We start from the raw sequence: 20,889 nt of genomic DNA, 5'->3' as shown, positions 1-20,889 counted from the left end.
AGTTGCATAAACAAAACACTAATTCAGTTGAAAATTGTATTAAAATTAGTTTAAATTAAATTGCTCATCATTTTTATGAACATACAAACTATTTTTGAAAACTCTTTCAAAGCTGTTAAAACTTTTTAAAAATTGTTTCCTGTTAAAGTACATGCAAAAATATATATATAATTTAGTAAAAATTGAAAATCTTTCGAATATATTATAAATGTAATATAATTGGATTATAAGAATATTTCTGTAAAGAATACAGAATTATGAGCGATGCGTCAACAACAGTAAAAAAAAGGATACCGAGAATATAGATTTATCATTTATTAATATCCAATGAAGGAAGTGGAATACAGTTTTGTCCGCTAAGCGTCATCTCCATTATCTCCCTTAACTAGGAAAAGAAACGGGTGTCTCGCTGCGGCGGGTTCGATCTCGGAATGGGGGAGGGAGGAAGCCGAGTCGAACCGTGATCGTCAACATTATATACATATATGTATATATAAAACAATTGTTACACACTAGAGCGAGAGCGCGTAATACAAAACAATGATTCTTCAGTTAGTTTATTACAATACGTCATTTTTTTTTACGTTACGTTTACTAATAAAAATATAACTCTCATTACAATACCGCTCAGTACAACATGATCGTCCGTCTCCAATATAGTATATAAGTAAAATATCTCTTGCAGTCGCTTATGTATCTACGAAGTGTCCACCAAATCGTGCGTCTCACGGAGACCGCTTTTACAGTTCAACTTTGCACAAGCGATTCAATTCGTCTTTATCCTAGCCCCCGTCAAATTCTAAAAACGTCCGTTTTGCCCATAGAACCAGCAATAATAATAGAAGACACTAATTAACTACGCGTTACTAGATCATCCTCAGTCACGACTGACTAATTTTTTTTTTTTTACATCCAGTTTTAATGATTATTAAAAATCTTATTGTTAACTTTACAGCACATCTATCTGTAATCGATTAGCCTTAACCGTAAGCGATTGATTCGATTACAAGCTAATTATTTGGTATCTCTTATCTCTAAAGTTAGTAAAATAATTAATCTTGATTATCAGTAAGCAATCTTAGTCGCAATTGTTGTACATACATTAGAAAAGAAAAGCCCCAAAGCGTCGGCGCAAACGATCTTTAAATTGATCTCGCTTCGATGTCGTCTCTCCTCTTCGTTTCCGGGCGATTCTCGTCTTCGACCGCGATATAACGGGTTTCGTGATTTGGGTTCAGAACCTGGGAAGGTCTCCTCGTCAACGATGCCAAAAATTCCCGAAAAGCGCAACAGCTGAATGGAAATGGAAGCAGCCTCCCTTCCGACGCAGGACTTCGTGGATACTACGCAGGAATGCATATATACATATTGTGTATACACACGCACACGCGTACATAAATGTATATATGCATTCGTGTATATATATATATATATATATATATATTTATATTCAAGTTTGCAACTTATATATGTATACATAATTTTTTTTTTTTTTTCATTTAATATTTATATATGTAGACATCTGTATAATATAGAACTATATTCTCATGCCATATTACAACAATACAAACAGTCAATATTAATGATAATGTTAACTTGCGTAATGCAAGCACCACAGCTAGTATAGCAGTTTGAGCAATACGTAATGCTTCCTTTAATCAGAGCTCGGGAGATTAATACGACGGATCATCGAGAAATGTACGATGGTAACAAATTAATCTCCGTCACCCTCGTCGCGCTTGATTCCGTTCCACAGGGTGTCCCGAGAACGACGAAGGTCAAATATCAAGACAATATCTCGTGTCTTTAATTTTTATCTTATTTACATATAATTTAAAACTTTAATCAAACATTTTTCTCTTAGCTACTCTTATCAAGGAAGATTAATATTAATTTCTCTCGAATAATATTACATTCAAGACATATAAAAATACAATATAGTTTTTTTTAATAATTAATAAAATAAAACGATAATTTAAGTTTAAAAGATGATGAGTGTGAGAATGAAAGTTAAGATTTCATATATTTCTCAATCTTGAATAGGATTATAGAAAATAGGATTGTCAGTTTTCGTTATGAAACACAGATCACGAAATACGTAGAACACTTATGGAATTTCGATACACACAGACAAGACTCGGAACACCGTGTATAGCGAATCGCGCCTGTAGGAAAGATTTTACCACTTTCTAACATTGATTGTGATAGATTTAAGCGTAATGAAACATCGCTGATTATGTCACTCCTATTCCCATCACATCACTGTGATTCAATGTCCGTTAAACTAGCATGCCAAAAAGAAAAAAAAACATACGTCTTTGTAAGTTTTACTAGGATTCCGTGAAAGTAAATTTCGTGAAATTAATTATTAATTAATTTTTGTAATTTTATAACTACAAAATTGCACGTAAAAAGACAAATGATAAAAATTACAACTTTGTTAATTACATATTTTATAAAATTTATTTTATTTAGATATATATAAATTAAATTATGTATTTAATGAGTCAAAATATGTATAGCAAGTTGAATTTTTTTAACTATATTTTAGAAAAAAAAAATCAGCACATAAAGGCACTAAATCTTCCTATACGTTTCATATGCTGATATTGGCATGCTAACTTAATAAACATTGCGATTCAGAGCTAAGACGAATCTCTTTTTTTTTTCTCCTGCGAACTGTACTCCTGCGAACTGTATCGCTGCAAGATATCAGGATTCTCCCTAAGAATAAAAGATCTGCGGGATAGAGTCGGGGAAATGGAATTCCATATCGGGAATCAGCGCATCAATTTCATCTCAGCTCCGACTCGCACGCTCCGCTTGGCACGCTTTCATCGACGAAGCATCTAGCAGCCAGTCACGTAAATATGATCTCGATCTTCTTCTAACATTTATTCACGGATAATGTACTTATTTACACAACATCTCTAAACGTATTTACATCGCCAGTAACAGGTTTACGCGACTATGTAATAAGAGAAGAGTAGCTTTGTACCGGTTGTCGCGCGCGCGCGTCTATATATAGGCATTGATGCTTCGTCTTATAAGTATGATACGCTTCCAACTTTCTCAACTAAACGCACGAATTCTCTCGATTATTTTCCAGAATATTCCCGAAGTACTGAATCGTAAAAAAAAAAAGATTCAGAAAGGATGAATCTATTAGAGACAACGATTTAAAGAAGATCCTTTTCTCATTTCTCAAATTAATATTTTTGGCTTCATCATTATCGCATTCTTGTTTATAAATAAGCACACTGTCATTTTTCAAATTACCCCATTAATATTGTCTTATATCATTTTCTTTAGTACAAATTATACGCATTGTCAGCTAATTTAATTATATAAATAATACAAAATATATATCCTCAGTATGTGTGTGTGTGTGTGTGTGTGTGTGTGTGTGTGTGTGTGTGTGTGTGTGTGTGTGTGTGTGTGTGTGTGTGTGTGTGTGTGTGTGTTCGTGGATAAATAATATTCGTAGGATATTAAATTTTCTTAGAACGAATGAAACGGTGAAGTGAAATGGATAAAATCGCGTAAAACAAGTAACACCTGTAAATCAGTGTTACCAAGCATGTTCCTTCGTTTTACGATTGCCTTTCTTGCCAGCGATATGAATATATTCCACGCGAGAAAATAGCCCTGAAAGAACTTGACGCGGACTTTGCAGAGCATTACGTATTACGTCTCTATATAACATTTGGCAATGAGTAGAGTGCTAACAGTTCTTACGCTAATTATCTCTAAGCGTCACAGTTAACATTACGTTATTTCTCCTTAATAACAACAGGGAGACTCAGGTAACAGTTTCAACAAGTTCTCATTCTCGGCGTATTATTCCGCTAAACAAAAAATTCCATTGGTATTTTAATTCATGCCTTTGCACTTACATAGCGAGGAAAGAAAACGTACTTAGAATAGACAAGTATTTGCAAGTGTAGACAATGAGATTACTGATAAATTGTGGTATAAAAGTGGCACAAAGTATATAAAAGATAAATCTTGGATACAACTTTTATATAAGCAAAATTTTGTTTATTGGAATAATACGAGAGACGTGCTAAGGTCGTATAACAGAAGTCGTATAGTAGGAGCTGTACAAGGATTCGTAAAACTAAGATAATAGTTAAAACGAATTATGGAATCAAAATTGTACATATATGTAACGAAAGAGCTATAAAATCGAATTGAGAAATAAATAAGTCATCATAGAAAAATCATGCAGATAAGCGAACGTAATCGTCAATCTAAAAGATTTTCGTCTAATTTCCTGGGACATCATAAATATTCGAAATCAGAATTTCTATTTTGATCATCTTTGTTCTGCTTGAAATGCTTATTATAAATAAAAAAAAAACAAGTGTTAAATGAGATTTTAACATAGTGTACACGCGATAAAAATATTTGAATGAAAATGTTGAAAAATTAAATGTTTAATTTTCAGATATAAACATTAGTTACGATTTTCGCTAAGATCTTAATGTTCGTTTTAACTTATAATGTACATTTTAACCAAAATGTATAGAACGGTAAATATAAATAAACAATTACAATATCCCAGGAATTAGATAAAAAATTTTAGAGCAATAATTTACGCACACTCATCTATGTCAATTTTTTCATTTAATCGTCAATTCTCGAGATTTTTAAATTGAAACTCAAATTTTGGAGATTAACATAGTATAATAAAAAAACGATCAAAGCGCAAGGTGGAATAAAAACGCAAGATTTCAAAGATTATTAAAAACTAGCACTTCACGTACAAAACTAAAAATATGCGAGATCGAAAAGGCTAAAGTGTGTCTATAGTACCATAAAAATCTGCGAAAATAGGTCAAGGAGATTTACGATATGAGATACGACGAAATGAGACGACAACACCTAAATACGTCATCTACAGGACAGTAAAAGATCTATAATACGAGATATCTGCGAGAGACCGTTTCTGTGAATCGTGAATACACGACGTAAAAATCTGTCACAGATTATCACAAAATATAACGATCTTTCGTATTACGAATAAAGAAACTAGCGGATACGCAACCAAGAATCGTGTACTTCCTTCGAAAGCTACCGCCGCGATTCGAAGAATGAGCGGCAGCGTGCAAATCGTCAGAGCTTCTCGGTTGTCGCTGACTGATGAATGCCGGCCGATGCCGATGATCCAGACGTGACGGATGGGCCCACGCTCGTTGAGCGTTCCAACGGGAAGGATGTCTTGCCTAAGGGTGGCTGTGAGATCGCACGCTTCGCCGTCCTAAAAGAGCTGTCGATCAACAATAGTCAATAAACAGTAGTAACCGAGTTGAGATAACCGAGGAACGTTTAACGTGAGCTCGATTCTTCCCATAGATGAATTTCATATCGATTTAATTTTCAAACATTAAAGATGCAATTCATCACATCGTCTTCGAAACAATCTTTTATGAATACTCTCAATATTTTATATTAAATATTATTTATTATTATATTTAATATAAAATTATTATGTACGACAAATTGATATGATTAAATTGGCTAATTCAATTCAGATGGGGAATTTTTCAATTATCTTTCGTCGAAGACTGTGACGTTTATTCTAATGATTTCGGTAATCCACATTGGGAAGGAAAGGTTTAAGCATTCCAGAGTTATCTCGATGAGTGATTTATATCGTCGGCACATTCAGCGTACTGTCATTCGAATTAGCATGACTGACAGCACGCGAAATACGATTATACTGCGATGGACACCGTATATTGCATTCTCGAGACTATCCGCACATCTAATTAAAATCTATCGATCGTGTGGCAAAAATGAATTGTAAATCAATCCTGAAAATAGAAGCCTCTTCGATAACAAATTTTAAGAGCAAGTTTTATTTATTACATAAATGCTGCGATAATAATAGCGTACGTATAATGGCATCGACTGATGCTAGATGAAAAAAGCGATTAGAAATTAGCGTAAAAGTCTATGAATTAAAAAAAAAATGGACGATAATCCGACAATATGCCATATAAAATTATTAACTGGACATTATTTTCCAGACGATATATTGTGCAATCCGCTTCTGTGCTGTGCGACGTGTGCAATAAGCAGCAGTGATACATCTTTCTTATTCGCTTTTCGCGTCTGGATGAAAGCACAACAATTTATCTCTCCTTTATAACATTTAGACTGAAAAACGATTAATGATTTCACTTGCATTTGCACATTATTCATTTCTGTTGTGTTGCAGTGTAATATATACATGATTTCTCTCGATAGTCTGTACATAGATAACATCAACGGATATTTACAGGATGCAAAAAATATATAAAACGGGTTTTTTGAAAATTTTCATTAAAAAAACAATTTTATCAAAAATTATATAATTTACAATCTTGACTTTATCATTATAAAATATTTCTATAATTAAACTTTATATACATATGTACACGCACGATAAATGACGAAAATATACATAAAGTGGAAATTAATTGAAAAAATGTATTTTTATATAACATTTTAGATTTTTCTCGAGAATTCTTTATTAAATATTTCCAGATCTCGTAAAGTTTCAGTTTTTAAATTGAAATGCAGGGAGAGTATTATCTAAATGATTCTAAAGATATCGCCTTATACTCTTTTTATATATTTCGCTCTGCATCCTGTACAGAATGGTGTGCTTCGTATTGTAATTTAACTCGCTTGCGAGTGAAATAGATCGCCATTGAAAGCGGAATGAATGAGAACAGCGCTGTGGGAAAGCGGCGTGTTTTACGCTGGTATTATACTGCTGGAAAAGCATGACGTAACATATCTGTGAAGCGTTAATGGATAATGAGCCAGATGTGTAGACGGAAGACACCTGTCCGCCCTGTGGATGACAGCGAGACAATTATTTAAATCTTGTTGTCCTTGAGTGACGTGGGGGGGAGGAGGAGGATCGTGGCACTAAGCATTCAACTAAGCGAAACGATTCTGTACTGTCCAAGCTTCTGTTATTCGATCCTAAAATAACATAGCTCTGGCAGACAATTGCACAACTACAGAAAGAAAAAAAAAAGTTAATTTTACAGTCTCCCCTTATACTTTCCATTATACGTAATTACAAATTAACTTATAAAGATTTTTCTATTCTTCAGCTTCCACTGTAAGTGCAAATTTTTTTTCTATTTACGATCACACATACGAGATGTATATGTCGGCATCTGTGGAATAGTGCAATGTAAGTTAATAGAAAGTTAGCAAGTTATACATTGTACAGTTGATAAACTCATCTTCGCACTTGCTGCCAGTACTATGGAGAGAACCATAAGTAGACAAGCGAAAAGGGCAAAACGATTTTTTTTTCTCTCTCTCTCTCTCTTTCTGGAACAATAAAACAGCTGCGGAATTAATTAAATACTTAATTTCCGCGGAGCGAATTTTCTAATTGATCGATTAATTCGTTTCTACAAGCACGCCAAGAGAAAAAGAGATCTTAGGAGTTGCCTAGAGGCTGATCTTACATTTTGGTTAGTCTTTATTTTATTTATTTTTGTTTTCCGGTAATTCTTGATACCGCTTTCTCCTTAGCGTATGCTATCGTTTGTCCCATGATTCCGCCACCTATGGAATGCAATATTATGAACGAACCAGAACCGCTCAGAGCGACGAGATTATTAGCGCGCGTGTATCGTGATTGGCACAGCGGAGTATGCATGATCGGGTGACAAGGGCGGCGTTTGCCTCTAATAAACGGAGATCACACGGGCGTAACCGTGAGCTCTCGGAACTTGCACATTCACATATATGATAATCGTGCACTGACAGTGTCTTCTGTAAATAAATCTATCGCATCCCCATTCGTGCTGTCTGTAGTCTTTTCACACAAGCAACGGTTCAGCCCGATCTACCACCAAGGAAATCATTCATTCCATTGATTCTTTATATATCTAATCTATAATCAAAATCTATCGATTATACTTGATGGCTGTTTAAACTCTGCGGCATGATAATGAATGTTCTTCTGTAAATTCTATCGTGTTCTTTTCTTTCCAGAAAGCGATTATCGGCAAGCGACGGTCCCTCAGTCAACTTGAAAATAGTTTCTTGTTATGTAGCATAAAATTTCTTAATTTATCAACTAGCGAATCATGTTTTTCGCAAAGTAAAACTATGAGTACTATTATTTATTAAAAGAATTACGTGAATTTTAATGAAAGTTTTAAAATTTGATTTATACGTCATATTTAAATCTCTATTATACCTATAGTATTAAATATAATATATAATGCATTAAATATTACATGCTGTATTAAATTATGTTAATGAAATAAAAAATTAATATACATTGTATTACAGTGAATCATAAATTTCAATAAATTTCAATAAATTAAAAACTTGCTGCGTATATTCAAATAAGTATTTGCATCAAGACCACGTGTTAAAGTTGAAAAGAACATTAATTATTCAGTTAAAACATGTAGCCTTCAATCGTATAACTTCTGATCCAATTTAAATTAAGATTACGATATTAAGTCAGAATCCCGTTGAGAGTTGAGAGACGTATATAAAACGCGGAGCGGACTAGGTGGTGGATCTAGCATTCTGTGACACAAAACACTCATCTAACAAGTTTCAAGCGGAACGTGAGACGGTTTACCTTCGTCGCTAAAGTGAGACCGGTTCGTTTCGGAGAGGATTACGAAAACGACTCTATTTCCCGGGCGTATCTAGCGAGCGGTCATAGAGCGGATTAACCACAGATCCTGGACATTGTGTACTAGCCGATAGGCAAACAATGAGTTCGAGCGTAGGTATGGCGACAACAGCTTTTTTCGCCAAGTGAGAGATAGAGACAGAGAAGTGTGATATTTAACTACGTTGAGACAACGCGACATATCCTCATAGCAGGTACCTGCAATCAAGAGACTGGTCAGCGAGATACGGTCGATGGGTCTCCGCTTTTACTGACTAGACAGCATGGGGACGTGACCCGGTGCAGCGCGCGTTAATGGCAAAAAGATCCGGTCGTAAGGGAAGAGCGAAGAGGAAGCGGCGAAACGTTGATTACGAAACGTCTATCGGACAACTGGCAATCGCGACAACCGTGTCGATTTTCACAATCGAACGTTCTATAATTCAATTATCCCTCTTCCCTCGTTCAAACGTCCTTCCTCGCGCACGACAGCTAGTGCAGACGATGCGATTCGAAGACAGACGTTAATAAATCTCATTGTAAGCCGACCGCTGTCAATTTCCGCGATTTGTTAAATGCGCATTGTTTCCGTGCGCGAAAAGATAATATGATTTTGTACAATATGATCTTTTTACCAGTAAGAGATCGCGCTGCGATATCTGCGATAAAGATTTGGGGAAAAGCGGAGGGCATAGGCGCCGACGCATTCTCGATTTGGATCAATTGATTTAAGCTAATTGAGTTAAATTCGGTAACAAGCGAGCTTTAAAACAGCCGGATTTTCTCCAGAGTGAAGAATGGGCACGAGGGACTGTTACGACTTCCCTTCCTATAAAAATTGCAAAGAAGCCGAAGGAGGCCATGACTCTTCGCAGGAGCTGTGGAGAGCAATCAACAGGGTGTTTACTCAAATATAAAAGAATTCCCTGAGAATTCTCGGATTTTCTAAGAATTTTATTCAAACTTATAGACAGGACTAAAGAATTTTTTAATACATTTTCGAATAATCTATTTTACGATAAGTTTTAAATATTAAATTTGAGGAAATATAACAAGAATCGTTCTAGCTCATTGGAAGTGTAGAATTTGAAAGGATGATTAAACGCGCAGAATCAATTTAGAATCAGGTACCGTCTTCTACTTGTCTTCCCATTGGTTTTTTATAAAAACTCGCGAATCTAATGAAAATGTACGTGGATGTATACATGTTTATTATTAATCGCTTGTCGACATTTTGCATTATCAAGAAAGAATGAGCAAAGAAATAATTTTGTCAGAAATAGAATTTAAAAGTATAAGATTACAAAAATTTCCTCGAGTATCAATAAAATTCCATAAAAATCCATAATTTTCGAAGAAATATCTTGAGAATTTCAGGTTTTTCCAGTTTTTCCCGGTAGTAAACACTCTGAAACAAGTTAAATCAAATTAAAAGTGCGATATTCGTTCAATTGGCTGCAGTGCAAGTTGGAGAACGATTATCGCGCGCCGCCGGCGCCTATGACGATGAGTAAGCAGTAGACGGTTTATTAGATAGTTACCAATGTGAGTAAGTAAATTGTACGTAGATTATAGGCGTGTGTTAGATGTGAGTAAGGTAGATTTTCCGCTTTAAGTAGACGCTGTTGCGCGCCGGGGAGTTCACCGCTGTGTCGTTACTGGAACATAGCCGGTGCTCGTTTTCACACACGCAAAGGACACACACACACACGCACTTTGCCGCTAGCCGAACAGCTACGGCAATCCCGCGCGCGAACGTCGCAGAGGGTGTCCTTTCTCAACCCTTTCTTGCCTGACCGCAACAAAGGTACGTAATGAGCCGTCTGCCAAGCTGGCGGGACAATCAAAATTTGCCGTCATTTCTATCCGTTTATTACACTGAATAAATTTTAACGCGGCAACGTTTGCGCATCGATTTTTCAAAATGCATATCTTTCGTAAGATTGAAAAGTTAACTCATTGTCAGATCAGATAACTTGTCGAATAATTTGTTAAATTGACAGTTCAAACCGGCAATCAATTGAACGATCGTTACTAGAGCGAAAGAAATAAAACAAAAAAAAAACAATCACGTTTGAAAGCAATTTCAAGCAATTGGGCAACAGAGGGTTGAAAGGATAAACTCGCTCTCGCAAAGATGCTGATTGCATCTTCCCCTTGTAGCTTCGAAAGTCAGTTGCACCAATGTTAACGAACTGAATAGTTCTTCGTTCGTGAACGGTTCAATAGAGTTTTTCTTCTACGTATTAATTAATAATATATATATAAGCACTAAATCGTTATATGTAGAAAAAACGAATTGAATTATTAGATTGCTTATTACAAAATTGATATTGTTTACAACAGACTACTATTAGAATGTGCAATGGTATTTGTAAAATGCTTTTTGATATCTACATTATTGTGAAGAAGAAAAATCACAATCAAAAACTAGGTGTCGTAAGAATAAAGCAGAAGTGATTGATAATCTTAATCGGGAGTTTAACAGCCACAATCACAGGTGCAATTGATTCCGGAATACAGTAAATGCATAACTACAACGCTTTCAGCGTAACGAACGACAACAGAATCCGGAAAAAATAGATATTTTATCCTTTAGCGAAGCGTGGGAAGATCTTTCGTTACGATATTGCCGGAAGTGCATTGCTAGAGAAAACTCACCTTCGTCGACGCAGGGAAGGATTCTGTCCTGGTAAACCGAATTGACCTCTGGGGATCACCATGCGCGCATTGCCCTGAGCAGGCCGCGAACCCCCATGCGCCTGCAGCATGCTCAAATGAGCGGCATACCCGTCGTACAGTATTGTCGCCATTGCTTGATGCTTTTTGGATACTTTGCCGATGATGAAGATCTGGCTCGCTTTGAGATTTATCGCCGTGTACACGCTAATATCCTTCTCACTGCCGTACGCCTGATGGATTATCATACCGTGCTCCTACATCCAATTGATCATTGTTAATTACACGGTATCAAAGTTATCGCATTGAATCGAGAGATGCGAGATGATCGGGTACAGGTTTAATTGATATACCTTTCAAAACGCAAAAAGGAAATTAATAAAAACATTGACTCTACTTAACTTTGAACCAAAAAGTTAATTTTGGAATTAAATAGATATTCTTATAACGGTGCACTGTAGAAGCATATTTTTATAAGTCGTCGAAATTAATTTGCTCGACAATAAACTAACTCGCTATCGATTCGTTGAAAATTTGCTTGTTAATTAGAAAAAAGAAGTATTTGCCCTTTGAGAATTGATCATATATGAATATCGATTTATCTAGTTCTACTGGTAACTATATAATTTTAGCAAGCATTAAGCTCGCACGAACCTTCACAAGCTTATTCAAGTAGGCGGCTTTGTGGGCGAGCGGATCCCTAGACAGGCCGTCGGCAAATGAGACGAGACCGTGAGGAAAATTATGCTGCGACAGCCAGGAAACTACTGTCTGTTGTTGCATATCGGGTCTCGCGGTAATATAAATGATGAGGTAACCCAGTTCCTGCCAATGCCTACAGGAGAAATAATAAAAAACTTTAATTAATAATATCGGCTATCCTTTGCTATCTTTCAACTAAAAAAAAATATAAATTTTTCAAAGAATATGTTCTTACAGCTAATTCCCAACTGCAACTATAAATCTTTTTGTTTAAACAGAGCAATTTTTTCATCATTAAAACACAAAATATCGAAAATAAAGAAATGTCGTAGGAAATCTTTGTAAATAGAATTATTTCCTAATGTTAATCGCGTTGAATATAATAAAATAAAGATTTAACTTTTAATTATAAGTACCTTATATATTCAATAAAAAGAATTTCGTGATTAAAACAAGAAAAGTTAAACATATAAAATTTCTTAAATCTTAATTGTTTTACATTTTTCTATAAATTATTCTAATATAGATTTTATAAATAAAGAAATAAATGCAGTTTGTTTTAATTCGTTACCTCACAACATCGACGGCACCAGCCCTGACTTTTGGATCTTTACCACTCACCGACCTACTAGCGGCAAAAGAACCGTCTATGCTAAAAACCACACACTCAGTTCTCGGCGGTATCACAGCCATGAAAAAATCTACAGATGTATGATCTCCCCTGAAACGCGAACACGTATGCATTCAGATTAAAAGTTTGTATTCTCTTTGCATTAACTAAAGAGAGAAAGAGAGAACTAATCTATATTAATTGTATCCTTAATTGTTCTCATTTATATTTCAACTTTCATATTCAAATATCTTCCATTTACATATATATTATGATATATTAATTTCAGTCTTCCTTAATTAATTATAATTAATTCTAATTACTAATAACAATTGAAATTTCCATTATAATTGCATTATAATTTGCATTAATATCTATTTAAATTTTAAAGACGCAAATATATTACCTTACAACCATCTTTACTGGATAAAGTCCGTAACCTAGCGCTTTGTCATCTGGTATTTTATAAATTATTCTACCATTCTTGTCAGTTACCTCAGTAGTGAGGTATGTCCACTCGCCCGCCGGTGAGCTTTTCATAATATGGATATCAACTTTCTCACCTGCGACATAACGATAACGATACGTGTTTTCCATCTTGAATTTAATAACATTTTTAACGATTGTGACATCGCGATTTATTTCACAGTATAAAATTACTAATAATAAATGAGAAATTTAACAAGTAATACATTAAATTTTGACATTGATTAAATGGATTTCTTGCTAGAAAAATTAGTTATAAAGAAGTTCTTTTCTTAATTTATACCTGTTAATGTTATCACATCAATAGGACTGTACATAAACCTAGCGACTAATACTTGTGGTGCACCTTCCCTCACGATGACATCATTCGCTCTGTGATTGGCAGCAACATTCTGAAATGCGTCAAAGTGAGCAATGCAGCTAACAACTACTATTAAAAATTAAATTTAAATTGATACAAAGAGATGAACCTTAAGTTTAACGGAGGTACGCTTTTTATTCCATTTTTCTCTGGGTTGACCTGGACGGAAGCAAGTGAGATCTTTTTCCTCATTGCCGAGCAATGGCGCATCGAATCTGCCCAATTGTCTCAAAATGAACGCGATTACGTCCGAAGACTCCCAATAACTAGCGTGGAAGAGATGCGGCAAGGCGTTTGTAGGAAAATTAGCGAGACCCTCTGGACAATAGAGCGCATAATCTAGTCTTTTGGTGCCCCACCACTTTTGCATCACTGGAACGAGATAATAAGCTTTTCAGATTATTTCAACATTGGTGCGATTATATACGTTGACCTAACAATGCGTTACAGTGCTTTTATTAATATGTACAACTTAAATTATATAGAATAATAATATACGGCTAAAGAAGGTCAAGTCAGACTGAAACGTTCCGTATTCGCAATCTTGTTAGATACAATTTAATAAATTATTCAAATAACCGTTTGTGCTCGTTCTTGGCCTTAATTATTGTTATTTTATTTGTTGTTTAACATATATGGGATCATTAGCTCTTTCAATCAAAAAAATCGACGCTTGCTCAGAAGAGCTGTCGCAAATTTAACTTTGAAATTCAAGCTTCGAGACAAATCTGAGTTATAGATAACGAAATGTAAGAAATAATTTTTACTTACGGGTAGACACTGCCTGTAAAGGAACATTGTCGATAATTCCTGACATTGTACTTTGAATTGATATATCGGATAATCTTCTTAAATGCGACATTTGAAAATTGGGAACATTCAATCCGTCGGCAAACAGCTGCGGATTAGTCTGGATAGTCTCCACTAAAATCACATAAATTTTCACGTTAAAATACTTTTTTTTTACTACAAATCTTGTGGAGAGATTGAAAAAATATAATTTCTGTTTCCATGTTTCACAATTCTATTTGTAATTTAAATATGCTTACGCAAGTGATAAGGCTGGCCATTGCCGAGAGGATACTTTTGATATCGGGCAATGTTGACCGGTGCGATCAAAGAAAATCTCGCTGAGATCAAGGGTTCCAATCTCGCGGCCACAGGATCCGTGGGATGAAACAGATTGTACACTTGGTTGACTAATGGCCTGGGTATGAAACTATTCCTGTCGTTAGACGCAGCAATCTTTCTATAAGCGAGGACTAGTGCAAGCGGACTACCGAACGTAAACAAGTCACCCACTTCAAAATCCAACTTGTTGTCACTGCAAACGTTAATAAGAACCAATTAATATTTTCATAGTTTCGAGATATTTCTTGACAATGAGCTATAGCCAATCAAAAAAACGCAATTGCTAAGTTCGCATTATATAATTTGTTTCCCTTTTTGTCTTATTTTTTTAGTTTTATTTAAGAAAAGTCTAATCATTGATATAATCATTGATATAGTTGCTCACCCCGTGCCAGAAGATCTTCTTCTAGGAGACGGTGCAGATAGATGTTTACCGTCTTCGCTGTTGTCATTACCCTGCTGGCCACTACCTTCTAGAATGCTATTTTCGCTGCTATGTCGCGAATGTTGCGTTGCTCTACATAGAGCGTCGTAGGACAAGATCGATCCCACCGAGTCGCCCACAAAGCAAATCTGTCCGTTGAAACCTTTACCCTCATCACTTTTGATAAAGTCATGGTACACTTGATTAGCGCTCATCACCACGCGCGACACTGTATCTAGATATTCGGAACTTGAGCTCGCCAACAGCGGAATCGCACCAATTGGAATGGTGTCGTGCGTCACTTGCGGAGCGTCCATGCATGAAGGCGACATGTCGAAGCTGTATGGACTCAGACTATGCAACGGAATTACAAGATTTAAGTAACGTCCGCGACACACACATTTGAGCACAAAACATATAATATTACCTTGACAAAATTCCCAGGCCTTCGGTACAGATGGAAGGACAGGCGACGAATTTAATGGATACATGACCAACCATACTGGGATAATGCTGTCTCATGACAGATTCGAAAGCTCCGCGGAATGTCGTTATGTCTGACTTTTTCGCCGTTAAATCGACATTCGCATCTGAAATGCAGAAACGCGATTCTGGATCAATACGTGCTGATATATACAAGACTTCTCAAACTTATGTAGATTCTGACCCGTTTTTAAAAATGGCAAACATCTGCGGCCCATCTAGTTTTAAGAATTATGAAAGAGTCAGGAGAGGGAATAAATTTATTATTTATTAGGTCTTTTGATAAAAAAATCGACTTTATTCCTCCTTCTTTTTCATTTTTTTTAATGAATATAAAATTATATTATAAATCTATCGTTCAAAATATAAGATATGAAGAATACGCTTATTTTCTATTTTTATTGATAATATTTTTAACGTCGCATTAGATCATTTTTATGTACAAGGAGTTTAATAATTTTTATTTATTTTGAAATTTAGTTTCAACTTTTATCATGGTTGAAAATTTTTTCGCAATCAACCAGTGACTCGCGAGCCATACTTTGGAAATCCTTGAATGATCTTTTCGTGATCCATTTATTTCACGTAAACATAATAAGGAAATATATGTAAAAGAAAACACGTTCTATTCCAAATAGTAGTAAAAAATATAAAATCATATAAAATACATTATGTAGATGCATAAAATAAAAGACTATAATTTTTACTCAAAGATAAAGAAAATCAAGAGCTTATAAGAATTATACAAATTAGACAAACGAGTCCTTACTTACCTAAAACACTGCCGCCGTGTACCACGATAATTAAAACAGTAATTTTGCATGGTTGATGCGTAGGAGAGTGTTGAGGGGACGCTGGACACGACACGTCGATACTAGCCGACGTGCTGATCTGTAATCTCTTACTGCTTCGTTCGTTGGTGATACGTTGCAGATACGAAGGCGAAAATATTGTATCCTCTAAAAATAAGAGAATTCCATTGAAGAATTTAATAACATTTTGTCTTATGTTTTATAATATTTTGGAAATGAAAATAATTTAGTAGACGCGGAAAATGATTCAGAGAGAGAGAGAGAGAGAGAGAATGTGAGTTTAATAATTATTACATTTACGCTACAAGGATATTTAAAAAAATATATATTAACCTTGCTCGTTTGCCGCAGATGGAGTCCGTACGGTCGTGTCCTCCCCTTCTGCTAGAAGATCCAAAGAACTCCATTTAGCTAATGAAGAGCTATCTTCAAAGTCCTCTGTGTAATCAGAAACGTTAACACTGCTTATGCAATGTGCCTTCTCCCCGATTGTATATATTTTGAAACAGGAAACTCGCAATAATATAATATATGAATCGATATATTATTTTAAAGAGCTTATTTTAACAACTCACAAACAATAACAATTTTATAACAATATTTATCTGATACGATATATGTATATATAAAAAGAGAAGCTCAATTGCAATTATAGATTATTCGAATTCCAGATTATATAGAGGTCATTTTGCACGCGTGTCACTCCGTCTAACGCAATACCTATGTGAAACTCTAACGTAAGCAAAACGAGTTAATTTTCGTTAGCCACTAATCAGTTAAGTCTCTTTACTACGTAGCCATGCTGTCGCATGCCGCGTGTGAGCCTTTCGCGGTTTCTCATGCTCGAGTCTAATTTTAGTCGCATGTCACGCCGAAAGATGCAAATTTAGTTTGTGCCAAAATAGTTCGATTTATCGTCTACGCGTACTTTAAGGCCATTCGTTAATTTCTACACAGATGACATGTGTGTGACGATATACTCTCACTTTTTTCTTTTTTTTTTCCTGCCTTTCTCTCACCTCGCAACTTATCTCGCTTATTACTTAATCACTCTACGTGTCCTACCTTTGCGTATAACAGGTATAATGAACCCAGCTGCAGTATGGGGGTGCGACATAAAAAACAAAGAGGATACACATAAAAAACGCAGCACATGCTGTTGTTTCTACTTGAGTTATCTATGCATTGTTGCAAGACACACTTCTTTCGCATAATTAGCAAGAATTAGCAAGAAGCACTATAAAACTTATTAACATTAATATTGTCGGGTTACAAAAAATATTTTACATCTCGCGAAAATTTAACATGTATAGATACATCAATATCTCGCATACGAAATGCCACATGTTTAAATACCTTCAAACAATAGAATGTTTTTCAAGAATTCGCAACAGATATTTTCTTAAAAATTTTTTCAAGATTATTGTTTATTCTATTAATTAATTACGACAAGGATGTTTGACAGCTTTTTGAAATCTTTAGAATATTTGGTATTTATCTTTTAAATAATATCTTTTGCTTAAACTGTTTCAGCGTTTGTAATGAAATTTTAGAGCTTTCGTTTGGTTATATCGAGACTCACTACGACAGAAAGCAGCGTGTCGCAGAATTATCATCCGGCTATCATTCATTTATTACGAACTGTGTTAATGCGTTTTCTCTAAATTATCACAGGCATGCTATACATACGCATGCGTCGTATCAATCTTACCCTGGCAATCGAAGAACTCGTCGTCGCTGCCGGATTCCGATTCCCTGACAATGCTCTCCATCCTCCAGTTGGCGATCTGCATGTCGAAATTTTTATTCGAATTCGGCGAATGCAAGGGCACGTTGTTCTTCATCCATTCCTTCTTAGCTTTTTCAGCGGCGGCCGCATTTCTACAACGCAGTTCGCTCCAATTAATTTGTTAATACGTCATTGACCGGAGGAGTCTCAATTCGTCCTCTGTTGCTTCATCATTATTGACTGATGACAAATTCACTCGTGTTTACAGCATACATTTTAAAATATTTAAGGCTGGTATTGCATAATCGATTTTTATTTCAACACCGTCTTGACTCTTCACAAATCACGTGGAAATGTGAAGATTCAGACAATTTTTCAACTTTCAATTATTCAGTAAACGGTAATAAAAAGAGGATCGGCTTTTCTTCCTAAAAAAGTTATTGGTATTGGGGACTCGTCGGCCAAGGGACTCGTTTCGTCAGTCGTATTTCATACAGTGACACGAAAATCGAACGTGTGCCGTCAATGACCTGGGTGATCTCGTTTTTTTTTTATCAAAGTAAGTGGATCATGTTTTTTTGGCTATTTTTAGCTTTCATTTCGATATCTAATTTAAGTAAAAGGTAATTTTCATTACAATAGGTATAGAAATTTAGAATAGACTCGAGATCTGCTTCAAAATAATCCATGTTTAGCACGACAATATTTTATAAAATAAGTTCACATCTTCTTTGGTGCAACTTCATATGCAATCTCGCTATACGAACAATTTTATCTAAAATTGGTGTGCTTCATGCCGAAATCCAGTTTACGAAAAGCATTTTTGTAACGCACTTTTGTAACAACACATTTTTGTAACGCGCGATGAGTAAAAAGAAATCGATTTTTTTTTCACTCAGTTTTTCAATTTTTATGCTATAAAGAATAAACGTGTAAAACGATTTAATGAAAATCGAACAGTTTGTTATTTTGGAAAAACGCGATGTACGGACGAAACGATGCGGGTTTTCACGCAACTTAACGACGCGCGTGGAATAACGCGCAAAATCTTTATTAATTTATAAAAATTTATTAAATTCAAAATCGATCTTTTTCTTCATCTCCAAATAATATGTCGAAAGAGAAAGAAAAAGATGTATTAAAGTGTCTGGTATAGCGGGACAAGGTAATTCATTCTTTTTATATATAAATTTTTTTGTAAAACTTTAAATCCATTTTTCCATGCAAATCCAAATTGTTTTTTAATCTTGTCCTAGGCTTTTCCGAGAAACAACTGAATCAATTGATTTTTTTTCCTGGAAGCAAAATATTCGCAATATTTGTGGCTACGGTTGGAACTAGGAAACTTTTTTAATATATTGAAAAGTTTTTCAGATTTTTTAGAGTCCAGAAACCCTTTGAATAACGCAACTCCCTCAGCGATCCAGGTGATCTGATTAGCTAGTGAAATTCAGGGTAGATTGCGAAAGATTAAGTACTTAATGTCTTAAGATGATAATATAGCTCTGTGATTGGTTTATGATACTTGAGATGATCTTAAGTATAAAAATCGACTATGAGCACCAACTTCTAAAACATCGTGCAAAGTTAATAGAGTTCATATTAGGTTGGCGAAAAAGTCATGCTGTTTTGTTTTCTATGTAAATGAAAGTTTTTGCTTGGTATGAAAAAATGTCTTTCATTTACATAGAAGAACAGCACTTTTTTGCCAACCTAGCAGTTTTCATCATAAGATTTATGATTATATTTATTCTTCATTTTTTGTCTAGTAGTCTGTTTCTTTTTGACATTATGAACGAAATTTTGCATGCTTCTGTATTGCAAATAGTCGGCCAGAGACATTAATTTCTGCATAAAATATCCGCTGGACAACGACGTTAATTCAACCACAAATGCAATCTAATGTCATGTTTATGTTAATACAATCATCATAACATTATTTTATTATCAAGTAGAACGCAGTTCTTTGCGGCAGTTAGCTGCAGCAAGCAAAACCACAAATTACTAACACCAGATATGGTACATTCGCGATTAACTTATCATTTTAAAGGAACTAATAATATTACCAGACGTAATGACACAATATTAAGCCCGGAGGACAGACTCTTACATAACGCATAAGAGAATTAACCAATTAAGTCCATTCTTCATTTCCATCCTGAGAAGGGAAATAAACGATTCTAATTGATGGATTCTCTTATGCATTATGCGTTATGCAAGAGTCTGTGTTTTGCTTTTTGCCATACATATGGTATAAAAATAAATTTTATTATATGGTCAACAGCCTCAAAAATATTAAATAATTATATAATCAAATAATTTTTCCACATTTTTGCATGGTTATAAATATTAAAATCATTGTGCTCAAAAGCTGTCATGCAATGATCAAACAAAAAATTTATTTTATATCTTCAATTTCTATTGTCGAGAAAAGGTCATTTTCTTCCTCGAGATACACTGTAAAAAAAAGTTTTCTCAAAATTATCCACTATAATAGATGTAAAGTTACTAAATAATTGTAAATCTCCATGCATTTGTAGTAAATTTGCAATATACAAGGGTAAAATTAACAAGGGTTAAATTTTGTAATTTGTAATTAAGCAGATTGCAGAAGTAAATTTACAACATGTATGGAAAGTTATAGAAATCATAAGGTCAATACGTTTTGCAATTGTATTACATATTATACATTCAAATATTGTCTCTCTATCATACGTGTAAACAATCAAGATAGACTACTTACTGTACCCTAGTAGATACTAGGTGGGCAGAGTTTTCACACGTATACAGTGAACATTAATTATATTTCACAGCGATAT

General features: G+C 34.8%; 1 protein-coding gene across 14 annotated transcripts in view; it reads right to left on the bottom strand.

Moving 5' to 3' along the window:
- Positions 1–300: 300 nt before the first annotated feature.
- Positions 301–20,889, bottom strand: part of LOC105197575 (protein retinal degeneration B) — a 43,158-nt gene continuing 22,569 nt past the window's right edge. For 4 of the 14 annotated variants that reach the window (XR_005575157.1, XR_005575156.1, XR_005575155.1 and 1 more), the window contains 16 exons: positions 18,053–18,222; positions 17,407–17,436; positions 16,675–16,779; positions 16,303–16,488; positions 15,474–15,636; positions 15,008–15,400; positions 14,541–14,815; positions 14,263–14,415; positions 13,601–13,863; positions 13,414–13,522; positions 13,051–13,207; positions 12,606–12,755; positions 11,987–12,167; positions 11,315–11,589; positions 8,618–10,061; positions 301–5,272 (listed from right to left, as the gene is read on the bottom strand). Coding sequence is in view for 3 of the 14 variants with exons in the window: in XM_026138373.2 (XP_025994158.1) it covers positions 5,119–5,272; positions 11,315–11,589; positions 11,987–12,167; positions 12,606–12,755; positions 13,051–13,207; positions 13,414–13,522; positions 13,601–13,863; positions 14,263–14,415; positions 14,541–14,815; positions 15,008–15,400; positions 15,474–15,636; positions 16,303–16,488; positions 16,675–16,779; positions 17,407–17,436; positions 18,053–18,222 (2,764 nt within the window). In the remaining 11 variants the exon portion in view is untranslated. Of the gene's footprint in view, positions 5,273–8,617; positions 10,062–10,085; positions 10,485–11,314; positions 11,590–11,986; positions 12,168–12,605; positions 12,756–13,050; positions 13,208–13,413; positions 13,523–13,600; positions 13,864–14,262; positions 14,416–14,540; positions 14,816–15,007; positions 15,401–15,473; positions 15,637–16,302; positions 16,489–16,674; positions 16,780–17,406; positions 17,437–18,052; positions 18,223–20,889 lie in introns of those variants that run through there. The other 10 variants (XR_005575167.1, XR_005575163.1, XR_005575164.1 and 7 more) reach the window with 10 other exon arrangements.

Source organism: Solenopsis invicta, chromosome 1 (genome assembly GCF_016802725.1).
Source record: "Solenopsis invicta isolate M01_SB chromosome 1, UNIL_Sinv_3.0, whole genome shotgun sequence".
Classification (NCBI taxonomy): domain Eukaryota; kingdom Metazoa; phylum Arthropoda; class Insecta; order Hymenoptera; family Formicidae; genus Solenopsis; species Solenopsis invicta.
The sequence above is the reverse complement of the archived record's forward strand: the minus strand, read 5'-3'. Positions and strand labels throughout refer to the sequence as shown.